This window comes from Vicugna pacos, chromosome 1, assembly GCF_048564905.1.
Source record: "Vicugna pacos chromosome 1, VicPac4, whole genome shotgun sequence".
Taxonomy (NCBI): domain Eukaryota; kingdom Metazoa; phylum Chordata; class Mammalia; order Artiodactyla; family Camelidae; genus Vicugna; species Vicugna pacos.
The window spans coordinates 11931226-11945702 of record NC_132987.1 but is presented as its reverse complement, the minus strand read 5'-3'; the positions used below and the strand labels follow the sequence as shown (position 1 = coordinate 11945702).

Here is a 14477-nt window from a genome sequence, read left to right as displayed (position 1 = left end):
ACCCCCGCCGGTGAGGGGCTCCGCGGCTCCTGTCCGCCCAGGACCCCAGCCTGGGACCCCAGCTCTGCACCGACGGCCGGGAAGGGCCTCCCGCCGGTCGAGTCTCCACACTCGACCCAACCCCAGCGAGAAAGTAATCCCGCCTGGACAAAGGTGACCAGCCCGGCAGGCCGAGGGAGCTGAGAGCATCTTCCAGATGTGTGACGGGCTGTTGTCTCCAAGGCGCTCCACCTCGGAGTCAGCCCAGAGGCAGACACTGACTGAAGGGTCTGTGCCTTCCGGTCCCGCCACCGCGGGGCGGTGGGAGGAGGGCGGGCCCTGGGGGAGGGACAGACGCCCCCCCTCCCCCGGCTCCCAGCAGGGCCACTAAGAGAACTTCGGTCAAATCCTGCCCCTTGTCAGGGAAATGCTGGGGGTTTGGGGCCAGGACACGTCTGGTGGGGAAGACCGTCCCCTCTGCTTGGCGGTGCGCACACAAGAGCCTCAGCCACTGGCCCTCACGAACCAGGAGGCAGTGCTGTTGTCCCGCAAAGATCCCGTGCTCCGGTGTCCTTGCTCGGGCCCTCAGGGAAGCCAGCCTGGAGCCGGCCCGGAGCCGGCCCTGCTCCCACACGCAGCCTGGGCTCGGGCGAAAGCACCGGGCTGCCCTGCGGGGCGAGGGCATCTGTGGAACAGAAAGCCTGAGTCCAGTGTCCTCTTGGTCAGAAGACACGTGAGGGGAGAAGCTGAGTGTCAGCGCACCCCAGCCCCAACACAGAGGGACAGCTCCGGTCTGGCCGAAGGCCGACCACAGGCCTGCGAGCCGTCAGCGGCTCACTGAGAAACCCGGTCCACACGGCAGCTCACGAAACGGCTTTCAGACTATTCCACTCTGAAGGGGTTTCCTCCTCAGAAGCTGGACAGCATTTGGATGCTGATGAAGCATTTGAACTATGTCCTGTTGCCTCTCTCCCTAGAAAGTTCAAAACCAAAACCAAGTGTAAACGGGCCATCCAGAGAGGAGGGCGGGTGGCCGGGACGGAGGAGCCCCTGCCCCGCTCCCTGTCGCCCCGGGCTGGGCCAGGCCGCTCTGGACACAAACCCAGGAGCTGCATCTTGTCACACTGAAGTCAAATGCCAGGAAAACCACCAAGTGCTTCTCCAGGATAAAGCGCCCTTTGTTTGAAAGGAGGCTGTTTTATCTGAACAGAGGAGCACGCCGGCCCCACGAGGTGGGTAAAAATAGCCCTGGCAGGGCCGGCGCACAAAGGAGGGGCCAGGCGACAACACAGAGCTCGTTCATGGGCAAAACCGACCCTCCCCGGGGCAGGGAAAACCCTGTCCCCCTCAAGGACACCGAATGCCATCCACTGCCTGCTGGGGCCGAGGAGCAGGGGCCAGGGAAGGACTGAGTATGTGAGACCCAGAGATGGAGAGCCCCTCGTCCACTTCTGCTTGTCCCCTTGGTGACTGCCCCAACCCAAGCCGCCTCTGCCCCTCTGCGGCCAGGGCCTCGGAACCATCCCGTGTCTCCAGTCCAGGCCCGCAGCCAGAGCCACTGCTCGGCACAGTCATCAGAGCCATCTCCCCCTCGCCAACACCCCCAACCAATGGTTTCCGGACCTCTTCAGACCCACAGACTCTGGCCTCTTCCTGCGGCCCCGCCGCCTTCAGCTGCCCCTCCGCCCTGCTTGTTAATGTCTGCCCCACGCTTTCCTCTCTGAGCCTTGCAGCAAAGCCTTTGCACTGTTTTGTGCTGTTCCCTCTGCATTTCACACTTGTCCACTGATCTTCATGTGCCTGACTCGTCTAGTCAGGGCTCAGCTCAACGTCACCTCCTCAGAGAGCACAAGGAACACACTTCCCCCAAAACCACTACTTTATATCACATCCCCCTATTTTTTTGAAATATGAAATAAATGTTTAAAAATTGAGGTGTAACATGTGTGGTGGTTTTCAAACATGCCTCCAAATTCTTTGCTCCTACCCACTCTGAGGAGCAAAGCTTCATTCCCCTCCCTGCAAGTGTGGCTGGAGCCACTGCCTTGACTCCAATGATGGGATGCGGGGAAGTGACAGCTGGTGATGAGGCCGGAGGAGGGGTGGCGGCCATTCCTCGCCCACTCTCCCATCTCTTACTCTGGGGAAGCCAGGTGACGTGGCATGAGGATGCTCACGCAACCCCCTGGGGAGGCCCTGTGGCAAGAAGCCCAGCCCTGCGGTCAACAGCAGACGTGAGGCGTCATCCTGTGGGCAGCCTGTCCAGCCTGGTCGGGCCTTCAGCTGAGGCTGCTTTGCTGACAAAGCAAAGGATGCTGACATCCTCAAGGAAGCCTCACGAGCGCCCCAGAGGCAGAACCACCTGGCTCTGTGAGTTCCTGACCAAAAGGGGCTGTGACATAACACATATTATCTCAAGCCGCTAAGTTTCGAGGCAGCCTGTTAACGCAGCGGCAGATAACTAATGCAACATACATGGGCCATGCACCCACCTCAAGTGCACACACAGCTGTGTGTACCCCAAGCATGGGCCTGCGTGAGCTCCCCAAGATCAAGGCACAAACAGTCCTAGCGCCTACAGGCTCCCTGGGCCCTTCCCAATCAAACCTCCTCCCAAAGGCTCCACCATTCCATCACTTTGACCTCTGTTCCTATGGCCTCATTCTGCCTGTTTCTGAACTGCAGGTCAGTGGAGTCACACAGCACTGTCTGGCTTCTCTTCACTCCGTATCTTGGCCAGGAGATACCCCGTGCTGGCGTGGGGAGCAGGGATCTTTTTCACCTCTGTGTAGTACTCCCAAATGCCACCCAGCACCCTACTTTACTCTCCTCGCAGGCTGGTGCTCTGAGCCTCCTGACTCATCGCCCTCCAGAAGACACGCTTCTACAAGGAGACTGCTCTTCACCTGTCTTGCTCCTTGCCGTTTCCTTGCCATCTAGGGCAGTGTTGTCCACACAGCAGGTGACTGATGAATATTTACCCACTTATTAATGAAATGGATTCCCTCATCCGACTCTCTCCCAACTTGTAATCCCCTGAAGGGGGTTTAGGAAGTTCAGGGATTTCTAAGTTTTTGGCAAAGGAGAAAGCTCCAGCTGCTCACCCATCTCAGTCTCTGTACTCATAGTATTTGAGTCTGGGGGGCAGACCCTGATCCGATTTGCCTATTTATCCTCCTGTGCTACGGGAATGCTGGGTGGTGGTGATGACACAGCAGCACAGAGCTCTGCCCGGCCGTCTCCCCCCGCAGCACACGGGGCCTCGTGTGGGCGCTCATGGGACACAGCGTTGCCCCGACGGGACCTGCCCGCAGTCTCCTGTTCCTGAGGAGGAGGCGTGTGCTGGGAGCGCAAGTCTCTTCTCGCTGCGCTGCCTCTGAAACCAGGGCTCAGGGAGTCGTTATTTAAAATGTTAGGAGGAATATGTGAAATTAAATGTAATAATCTATTTAATTTAACCTAATAGATCCAAAATACTGTTTCAACATGGAACCAACATAAAGAATCATTAAGGAGATACTTTACATGATTAAACGCTAAGTCTCTGAAATTGAGTATTTCCTGCACAAGCACGGCGCTCACACCAGCCACACTTCAGGAGGCGGGAGGCCACTGTCCTGGGCAGCACAGTGTGTGCTGTGGGGGGCCACATGCACGTACACGGACAGCTCCCGGAGACGCTCCGGGCTCCCGGCCAGGAGGAGGACGAGGGGGAGGAGGACGAGGGGGAGGAGGACGAGGGGGAGGAGGACGAGGGGGAGGAGGACGAGGGGGAGGAGGACGAGGGGGAGGAGGAGGACGAGCAGGAAGAGGAAGGAGAGGAACAGAGGAGGAGCAGGAGGAGGAGGAGGTGGAGGACGGCAGTAAAGGGTACTGAGCTAACTGCTCCAGGCGCATTATCCCCATGCGTTCTCCCCACAACCTGACTGGGGAGGAGCTGCTCTCACACCCACATCACTGGTGGTGAGTGAGGCTCAGAGACGGCCCCCAGCCTCCCGAGGTTCTTGCTACTCGTGAGGGGCAGACCTGGGTTTGAACCCAGGAGTCTGGCCCCTTCACCTCTGCACCACCCACCTGGCACTGGCTGCTCGTGGGCCACAGCGAAGGGAGGAGGGCTGCCGGCTTGGGCGTCCGTGTGGGATGTGGGATTGCGGCCGCGGGAGCCTGGTGAGGCTCCCCAGGGCACCTAAGCTCCTGAGCACTGAGCGCCTGCCGCTGTGGACACAAGACCCCCCGACCCTGGGGCGACCTCAAAGCATCCCTCTTCTCACTCCTTCTCTCCCAAAGGGCAGCAGGTGAGGGAATTGCAAATCACCGCCTGGCAACCAGACAAGAGGGGACCACGAAGCCAGCAGAGGCCGGAGCCGGCGCATTGGGACGGCTCCACACGGTGCAGGGGGCAGGGTCCCACAGGGCCCGTGCCACCCTGTGGCCATTCCGCCTCACCACGGAACTCCATGTCGGGGTGTCTGGGGGCTTAGCTGAGATCCTACCCAGCGCCACACATTAAGCATTTGTGAAGAAAGTGTCAAAACACCTGTCCCTGGTCGTTAATGATTCCAAGAACTCATCATTAATATCCTGGCTGATGGGCCAAAGTTGCATCTAACCTCTGGTGGCCGGGCAAGCTCCGTCCCCAGGGCCACACCTGCGACGCCACCCCTGCTTGTGCTTCTAATGCCTCATGTCTGCACGGCCTCTCACGCCTTCAGAGCTGAACTGTTTGGACTCAGCTGATTCACCGGGTCTCAAGCTCCTCCCGTAAGGCAGGTGGGGTCTCCATCCCTGCCTCGCTTTGCCGCATGAGGCTCAAATGAGCTGAGGTTTGCAAACGCTACAGGGCGAGGGGGTGTGACAAGTGGATGCTGCTCTCAGGTCCCACTCTTCCTGCTCCTAGGTTCATCCCAGCCCCTCTGATTTCATGAGAAGAAATCGCATCACACAGACCGTCAGGATCCCTGGTACCTGTACGCCGCAGAGTAACCACTATCACTCTCCTCAGACCCGACTCCCGGGTGGAGAGACAAGCTGCCAGCACAACTGCCCCCCACAGGGTCCTCTCTCCTCCTGAGAGGGACTGTGGGCGGGTGGGGTGTCTGATTATGGTAACTGAACTTGCTTTGCAGACCTGTTTATCCCAAAGCTATGAAAGATGTAAGAAAAAGAAAAATCTCTATTTTTAAAATACCTCAAAAGCTAACCGCTTTCCCTACATTCTGATGAACCCGTTGGGGCCAGCCTCCCCTCCCACTTCCTCCAGAGGCCCAAGAGCACACACCTTCCCAGGCAGGACACACCGCTGCCACCTCCAACGTCCCGTGCAAGGAAGCCAGCCCAGCCAGCACGATGACCCCATCGCCAGGGCCACGTCAGGGAGAGAGGGGTGGGCACGCAGCCGGCAGAGGTCTGCAGAGGCTGGGCTGCGATGGGGCCCTCACCCCTCTGGGGCGCTGGAAGCCACAGTGGGAGAACAGCAGGGCTGCTGGGCCCTTTCCCAGGACCACGGAGGACTCCCACACCAGCTCTGGGGAGCCCTCGGCCACCAGCGGCAGGAAGAGCGGCTTGGGAAGCAGAGCCTGTGGTCTCAAAGCATCTCATCCCATCCTCCCCGCTCACCCGACCCATGCGAGCAGGAGGCACGTACCAGGATGTCCAGGCAGGCGGCCTTCAGCAAGGTGATCTGGTCTGCGATGGTCAAGCCGGTGAAGCCTGGCAGACGCTTAGCAAACTCCACGATCTTGATAATGCACTTGGTGGCCAGCTCACTGAATTTGTCCCAGAGGCCCAGGTCCAGCCGGACTCGATGGTCAGCACTGGAATTCTGACAGGGAGAGGAAACACAGTCAGGGTATCTGCCAGGAAGCCCGGCGGAAGTCAGGGAACTGAAGTGGGCTGACGACTCAGTCTTCACCCGGAGGCCTCGGAGGGAGTTGACTTTTTAGCTCAGATTCATCTTTTAAAAATGCTCAAAATTTTATCCCTGGGTTATCAAGTAACAGATGCAGGAAATCTCTCTGCAATTACTCCAGCTCATAAACGAAATAAAGATAGGAGGAGGATTCACTGTTTTGCAACCCTGATGAATTAATGCACCCAATTAAGACGCAAGCCGAGACCACCGTCGGGTCAGACCGGCAGCCTTCCTGACGGTACCAAGGGGTCAGGTCCGGCCACGCCTGATCCACACCAGGATGTAATTTTTCACCCCAGTCCATTCGAGTTTGGTTTCCATCACCTGCAACAGGAAGAATTCTGACTAATGTTCAGTTAGGGCCTGAGGTGGTATAGGTCTGAGCAGTCCACATTCTCCCCCAAAAAACCGCCTAGACTTAGAGATGAGGTCCCAACTCACAGCCACCATCACCTCCTACCTGGGTTATAGGAACAGCCCCCACTGGGCTTTCCCTCATTCTACGCTGGCCTCCTCACGGTTTGCTCTTTTCCCAAAGGAGTAAGGGGATCCTTTTCAAACAAGTCTGAGCAAATCACTGCACTGATCAAAATCTCCGATTTCTCATCTCACTCTGGCAATGTTCTCTCAATGGCCTGCAAGGCCATCCTGCCCTCTGATCACGTCCCCCTGGCTCTCCCCAACTCTCCCCCTGCTCCACAGGGCCCCTTGCTCTCCCTGGACGAGGTAGCATGGCCCTACCTCTGGGTCTCTGCACTGACGGCCCCTCCACCGGGCCTGCTCTGGCCCCAGACTCCTGCGTGACGCACTCCCCATCCTTCCAGTCTGGTCAAGCCTGATCCCCCCGCCCCCACTCTACAGACCCTTGCACTGCCTGCCCCCCCCCGCACTCCAGACCTGCTCCACTGCCAGCCCTCAGCCCCCAACCCACTCTCCCATTTGCTTCTTGTCTCCTTTGTCATTGCTGTGTCCTCAGCGTCTAGAACAGTGCCTGGCACACAGCAGGGGCTCAAAAACATTTGAATGAATTCATGAGTGAATGAAGTTTCCCCAAGTCTACGCATGTTTAAAATGTCTCAGGACAACTAACCTGTGAGGAGGCTGCTCTGTGCCGTGGCCTCTGCCGGCCCTGGAGGCAGACCGGACAGGCAGGGTCCCAGGCCGGCGTCTGGGCCCTGACACATGTGGACACCAGGCACCCCCACCCCACAACACGGGCTCCTCCCCTCACTGACATGCCGCAGAGCCTGTAAAACGAGCTTGTGCTTTTAAGGGTGGTGAGGAAAGCAGGAAAAGGAAGTCTGCACAAGGGAGGCCACGGAAGCCCTGAGAAAGGTGCTGGCCGGCCCCTCCCGCAGTGTTCCCTGCAGAAAGTGGGCGAGCATCCTGGGGTGACTTCATCCCTCCCCAAGGGCTTGGGGACACAGCGCACCCAGTGGAGTGCGAGGCCAAGGTGTGTGGCCACTGGGTCTGTAATTAAATGTACTCGGTGGTTTGTCAGGTTGGTGGGAAGATGACAGGGAAGGGGGGCAGACAGCAGGAAATCATCTTACAGCAGAGCATCCATCTGGAAAAGAAGGCACTGCGGGCGCGGCCCGTGCGAGCCACATCTTCATCAGCCTCGCATGAGGTGACTTCACCACGCGCCGGGCCTGCTGCACCTTCTATTAAAAATAATGCGCGGCCATCTTAACGGCATGTAAATCTAACTCACCATTATGCAAACTGAAGGGAAGGGGCAGTTAATAAAACACAAAATAACCCAGAGCTTTATTGTACTGGGTGCTGGACTCATAGGCATGAGGTTTAAAATGGCTTATACATTATCCTCCGGGGCAGCCAGTGGAGAGCTCGGCTGGTCGGGGCGGTGATGAAGCGGGTAGGGGAGCACGGGGGTGGTGCTTTCAGAAACCGGGGTGGGGGGCTGCTGGGAGAGCCGAGGGCAGAGGCAGCTCCCCCCCCAGCCCCTCCAGGCAGGAGCCCAGCCCACCCTCCCCAACGCTGAACACAGGGCCGGGGCAGGGCCCCCCGGCCACCGTAGCAGCAGTGGAGCCCAACCCTGCGAGGACTCCAATTAAACGGCTGTTTTGGTCACACAAGTGGATCCCGTCCTCCTGCCAGCTTGGCTCTCTGCTGCCTTTCTGACGGAACAAGCCCCACAGGTGGCGGTGGCATCCCCAGTGTCTTTAAAGCCCATTCGCGGCAGTTCCAGGCGCCACAGGGCTTTGATCAGGGCCGCCTGTCCTCCTGGGCGAGAGAGGAGCCGCAGCATCTTGTGAAAGGAACAAAGGGCCTGGCCACCTGCTGGGCTGGCTCCTTCCTGCTCAGGCCTGAAGTCCTCGCCCTCCGACCGTGCTGAGAAGTGACGTCCCTTCCAGCTGTGTGTGTAGAAGGTCCCCGCTGTCCATGTGCCGCATCTCCACAGGCTGTTTCTCTTGGACCGGCCTCTTCCCTGGGGCTCACCTGGAGCCAGGCACTGTTCTCCGACTTCCTCTAATTCTCACGACGCCCTCATCCGGCAGGTGTACTGCCACCGTGGAGGTGAACGTGGAGGCTGAGGCCCAGAGAAGAGAGGCAGTTTGAGCTCCAGCACCAGGCCCGCCATCTTGGGCAGCCCCCAGTCTCCATCCCGGCTGGAAGTTTGTTTGTTGACACCTGTCTCCTGGTTGGAGACTCCAGATGCTGAAAGGTACCCAGCGTGGCCACAAAGAGAGCGTGACATGCCAGGCCAGCATCTCTCTATGGTCAACAAACATGCGAACATACTAGCCTGTCTGTCCATCCTCAGAGGGCGAGGCCCAGAGGCCCCCAGTGCAGGTTGCATGGTCCTCAGACCCAGATGCTTTCAACAGCTGGGAGGAGGCAACTTGGCAACTGCTCTGCCAGTGCAAGGCAGCAGGGGAGACACAGGACCGGGGCCCGGACAGGGGTCTCTGTGGGCCTGGAGTCTGGCTAGAAGCAAGGGTGACACTGTAGGATTTTCCTGAAGGCAGCGTTTCAGGGGTGCTCCTGGTCCTCGACATCCAAGATTCCTGGGCTGGGACAGCCCCTCTGGACATCCTGGTGTTCTCAGAATCCTGGGCCTTGGTGGCGTGCAGGGTGTGGCCTTGGGGCCCAAGCCACAAGGTGGAAGCTGGACCACTGCTCCAGGTGCTGGATGTGGGGTGGCTGCAGGATCCTGCAGGTGGTTGCTCTTTCTAGTGGAGGAAGGGCTCCCGACGTCTCCATAGCTCCCCATCCCGAGGACACCCTGTGTCCCATGGAGCCCGAGATGGGTGAACGGCCGGCACACGGAGAGAAGAGGGAGCAGATGGCCTAGCTGTGGCCATGCCTCCTGGGACCACCTGATTGTCCCACGTACGGTTACTTTTCCAGGACTGGGCATGTAGCTCTAAGAAATGACAAGGCGTTCATACATGGTCAACAGGAGGAGACTTGTCCATTTTGCATGTCTCCATGCCCAAACCGCACAAGGCGCTCTGGAATATTTTCCCCACTTAACCTCCCCAGCAGCCCCACGGTGGATAACTGTTCAAATCCCGTTACACACTCGAGGCAGCTGGGGCTCAAGTGATGGCCCCAAGATCACGCAGCTCCTAAACAACACAGGCGAGATTTGAAGGTCTGGGGGCCCTCAGCCCGAATGCCACCGTCGCTAAGGAGGCAGTCACCATCCCTGGAGCTGGCTGTAGCCCAGCCCCTGCGCCCCCCAAGGAGTGTCCCTCACCCGCTTGTTTTTGAGGAAGGTCACTGGTTAGAAGCCTCCCCAGGGATCCCAGCTCTGAGCCTGGGTGACCGTCCTGCCCAGGCCCGGGCATAGAGACTGGGGGACTGGGGTCCCACTGTCCCCTCCCGTTTCTGCTGCCTCCTGGGGCCTGACCAGTATCCCAAATCTACCCTAATTAGGGAAGAAAAAGGAACTACTCTTCCGAGGATCTGTAGGTGGGCAGCTGGCTGCCTCTTCATTCCTCTCTGCCCACGTGCTCCAAAGGCATCTGACAGGGCTGCCGGCCTGGTGAAGGCGGCCGGAAGCTGCCCCTCAGAAAAGCTCCTTATAGAAAATGCTCGATCTGTAACCACGGGCTTGCGGGGAATGTGTCATGGCTGCTGTTACTTATTTATATCCACACCAACTTCCAGAAGGGGTGGAAAGTTGCTTACAATAAAAACAGAGTTAGACTGCATACAGAGAGCAGAGACAAAGAGAAAAGCCGAAGGAGAGGCTGCGTCCGCGCAGCCTGGGTTCCGTGCACGGGCAGCGGCATCTGCAAGGGGGTCAGGCCACCCCACGGTCAGCGACAGCCCCCTAGAGGTGGAATTTGTATGTCCACTTTCCCTGCAGAATCAAAGGAGGGGCAGAAAGTTCCTGCAAAGTGTTTAGGGCGGCAGGCCGTTTTTGGGGACCGATGGAGCAGGAGATGGGAAGGGGTGCTGGTGGCTCTTGGGGAAGCCCCTGTCTGGGGCTGGAAGCACCCTGAAACCAGGATGTGAACATAAGCAGCTTAGTTGGAAAGCGCTCCCAGGAAGCACTGGGAGAGGAATGGAGAAGGGGACTCTTATCCTGAGAAGGAAATTGCCAGACTGTTCAGGGATACCCAGGAGGTGCCCTCTCTTCGCCATTAGGTGGGGACTGCTCCCAGGAGCGTCAACTCCTCAATCCTCCGCCCTGCCATGGGATCCATGCTTGCCCCAGTGGCCATAGAAAGCCCTCGGCAGGGTCCTGGCCTGCAGTGTGAGCCACAGGGATGCAGATGCCAGCAGGGCCCTGACAGGCGGGCAGGCAGCCTCACTGGCCTGGAAGCAGGTGGAATCAGATCTTTGGCAAAACAAGAATCCAAGAGGGGGCAGGAAGGTGGGGGAGGGCCCAGAGAGGCCCAGCGGAGTCCCTGGGGCTGCTGACTGACAGAGGGAGGGCTGTCCTGAACCTGTGTTTTGGTCCCAGGCCACACCAGGGCATATGTTCTCAGAGGGAGCAATTGTATACATTCTCGTGTTTGCTCTGCCCACCCCCAGGCTAGAGTGGGTGCCACTTCACCTGATTACCAGGTAAGTCAGGCTCTGGGGGGCTGACAAGGCCACAGTAAGATAGCCCCCTGCCCCGCGGAAGATGGGTGGGGCCCCAGGTGAGGCAGCAAATGACCCCACAGGTTATCTCTCACCACAAGACCTGGCTCAGAAGTTTCCACCTCCAGGAAGCCCTCCCTACTGTGATTTTCTTTTACTCTGCCTCTTGGAGAAAAAAGTCTGATTTATTCCTAGGTAACAGCAACCCATTATGGTGGGAGGGTTAAAGGACGTGCCCCTGGAGTCAGACTGTGTCCAAGTCCACTCGTTGGCTGTGGGACACAAGGTAATGATCTACCCCTTTGTGACGTGGGGGCATTAGAGCCACCTCACAGATTCCTCAAAAGAAGTAAAAGAATTCATGTATTGGGAGTACTTAGTGCGGCCCCTTTACAGAGTAAATGCTCAATGAGGATTCGCTATGATGATGATGACGGTAACAATACCAAAGACCCCTGATCACAGACTGCCCATTCTCTCCATTACTAACAGACTGAAGTACAAAAATGAGGACGAGAGGTGAAGCAGCTTGCATACAATCGTACGGCTGGTTGGTGGCTGAGCAGGATTTAAACAACGTTCACCTGGTTCCACCAGCCCTGCTCTTGATTCACAGCAACACCCTCCTGTCTTGTGGTCCCTGGGCCTGCTTTACCTCCCAGGTTAAAAATCAAAGCTCCCTTATGCTGCCGACTCTCACGTCTGCTCTGGGGTGGATGGTGCCCCCCAGCTCAAGGGGGACTTGTCCACTGAGTCAACAGCAGGCCAGGTCAACAGCGTCACTGTCTGGTGGGTAGGGCGTGCTAGCCTCTCTCCTTCTCCCTGACACCAGGGCCCGGGGGCCCAGAGGTTGCACTGGGCCTTGCTACGCAAAGTACGTAGCGGCCTTTGTTTTGCAGAGTGTGGTCTGCAGACCGGCAGCACCAGCTGTGCCTGGGAGCGCGTGAGAAACCACCCCCCACCCCCACACACCTGCTGAATCAGACCCTGCACTTTAATAACTGCCAGGTGCTTTGTAAGCGAGCTGAGGTTTGGGAAGCAGGGTTCCTGGTCCTTCCTGTGTTGGCAGGTCAGCCAGGGGACCTGCCGTCTAAGACCGGCGCCAGCTCTTTAGGAGCTCGTGCCACCAACTGTCCAGCCCACAAGCCCCATTCTTTTTTTTTTTCCTGCCATCATCATTTCATCTTTTTTCTTCATGACCTTTCAAACTACTCTTTTTCTAGCACATCAGTCATCAAACCAGCAAATGCTGCCATAGTTGGATTTTTTTTTTAAAGTACATTTATAGCATCTTAGGCAAGCAACAAGAGCCACTTAAGAAGCCAGGACAACTTTCGAGTTACACTCACTCATTCAGTCCACAAATATTTGAGTGTCTATTCTGTGCCTCACACTGGGAATATACATCGGTGAACGTAAGACATGCAAACCCCACTTTAAAAAATTAAAGTACCTCATGGCATCTCCACCGCCATCCAGACCAGCCAACGCAGGCCTGCTGCCTTCTGATTCCACCTCTCTCCTTCCCCTTTCTCTTGATTTCTAGCCTCAGCGAAGCCATTCCTAGCGGAGTACCGGGAGAACAGGGGCCCACCGCACTGGGGAAGGTCAGCCTCCCCTGAGCTTTTTCAGGCCCCCCCACGCCCACCCTCTTCTCGGAAGCCTGGCGGTGCGGGGTGGGGAGGGGGCAATCACCGGGGTGAAATCTTCCAGCCGGAGGGGTGATTTTGAAAGACTGAGCCCCGCCCTCCAGTCCCCGCTGGTCTCTGTGCAGGTGTCCGCCACAACCCCTGACACCGCCCTGTTTTTACTCGTCCTCTTCGCCTGACTGCGGGTCCCTGCGAGCAGCACTCTCACCGCACTCACCCTCTCGCAGGGCCTCGCACGTGGCCGGGCGTGTGGTAAGTGCCTGGTCTGTGCTTCCAGAGTGAAGGCGCAGGGCTGAGCCGGAGGAAAGGCCCAACCGACTCACTGGCTGTCAGAGACTGGCCTGGAGGAGGTGACCGTGCGCTGCCCGACTCCGCCACGTCCCCGACAGGCCCAGTGCCGGGGAAAGGCGTTTGCGCGTGCGCTTGCCCGTGCGCACGTGCACCTGCGTGCGCTTGCCCGTGCGCATGTGCGTCTGTGTGCGCGTGCGCACTGCGCGCCGGGGCAGGCAGGTGGGCGGGGCGGGCGCGCTCACCGTCGTGTACTTGCCCAGCTGGCAGAGCGAGGGGAAGGTTTCCTGGTGAGCTTTTCGGATCTTCTCTGTGAGATCGTCCAGCTCGGCCGTCATTTCATAGCTCTCCGTGCATTCCTGTTTCGAAGGCTCCTTCTTTTTCTTGTTCCTGTCATTCCTGACAGCTGCAAACGAGACAAGACAGAGCAGGGTCACTAGTGGCCGGGCCTGCGCTGCCCGCCGCCGCCTGTGGGCGGGAACCGGTTGGGGGGGAAGGCGCCCTAAACCACACATTGCCCGAGGGAAGGGGCTGGCGGCCAGGAGGCCTGTCTTTCTGCTGTGCACGCTGCCGGCGATTCCTAAGGAAAGCTTAGCTCACCCAGAGGGCCGAGAGCTTGTTGGACTGGAGGGAACTTGCTATGTGGCCTAGTTCCTTGAGGAGAGAATTTTTCCTGGCACGCTCCGCCCAGTTCCAGAGGGGATGGCCTGAGAGACGTCCCGGAACAGAGCCAGTGATTCCTAGTTGGACCTTTTGGTTCATGTTGTTGCTTGTGAGTTTTCTGATTTAACTGTCATTTTTGAAGAAATTCATCTTCAAGGTGATGGGATTATGAGTTTTGTCCCTTCATGTTTTCCTGCTTCCAAAACTTTATGTATTAATCATATTATTTATTATTATAAAGTATTTAAAAATAATAACCCATGCATTATGAGCTCGGCCTGGAAAGCTGTCCATTCATCCACCTCTTATCCGCCCGCAGCCCTTGTGCCTGCATCCTGTCTGGCCCCAGGCCCTCCCAGATGTGATCCTGAACTCAGTGCTGGGTGGTCACGGCCATGGAAGCCCTGCTCCCCCCGTAGCACAGCCTCTTAGGTGACTCAGACCCAAGGGGCACTCAGAGCTCTGGCTCTGGAGGGGGTCTCTTGGGGAAGGAGACTGGCAAATAAAACCAGATTGTGCCACCCCTCTGGGTGGCCCACACTGCCGGAGACCCAGCGTTGCCACGCTAGACACAGTCCACTGTGCCTGCCGCTGCCCTGACCTGGGGATCTGTGCTGCCAGTGACCCAGGGTATAATCCGATCCTCCTTAAGAGGATTCAGCCTGGGTCCTCCCTGAGAGCATTGGGCGATCTGAGAGCTGGCAGCTTCCTGGGTTGGGGTCTATACTTCAGGGACCCTAGGGCCACTTGGGGCCAGACCTGAGGGCAGAGTGAAAGGCAGACACAGACGTGGGGAGAGGAGAAAAGGTGAGAGAGATGGGGAGAAAGAGGCAGGGAGGGAGGGAAAAAGCAGGGTGATGAGTGGTACTGAAAAGCCCTGGGCCCCTCACGCCTGGGCAGGGAGGGCAGCCAACACTGTACTG

The 14477-nt window shown here is 58.0% G+C and overlaps 1 protein-coding gene across 10 annotated transcripts in view; it reads right to left on the bottom strand.

Moving 5' to 3' along the window:
* RARB (retinoic acid receptor beta) overlaps window positions 1-14477 on the bottom strand; it is a 699713-nt gene that overhangs the window by 5040 nt on the left and 680196 nt on the right. For all 10 annotated transcript variants that reach the window (XM_072950739.1, XM_072950689.1, XM_072950646.1 and 7 more), the window contains 2 exons: window positions 13137-13297; window positions 5624-5800 (listed from right to left, as the gene is read on the bottom strand). In XM_072950739.1, coding sequence (XP_072806840.1) covers window positions 5624-5800; window positions 13137-13297 — 338 coding nt within the window. The remainder of the gene's footprint in view (window positions 1-5623; window positions 5801-13136; window positions 13298-14477) is intronic.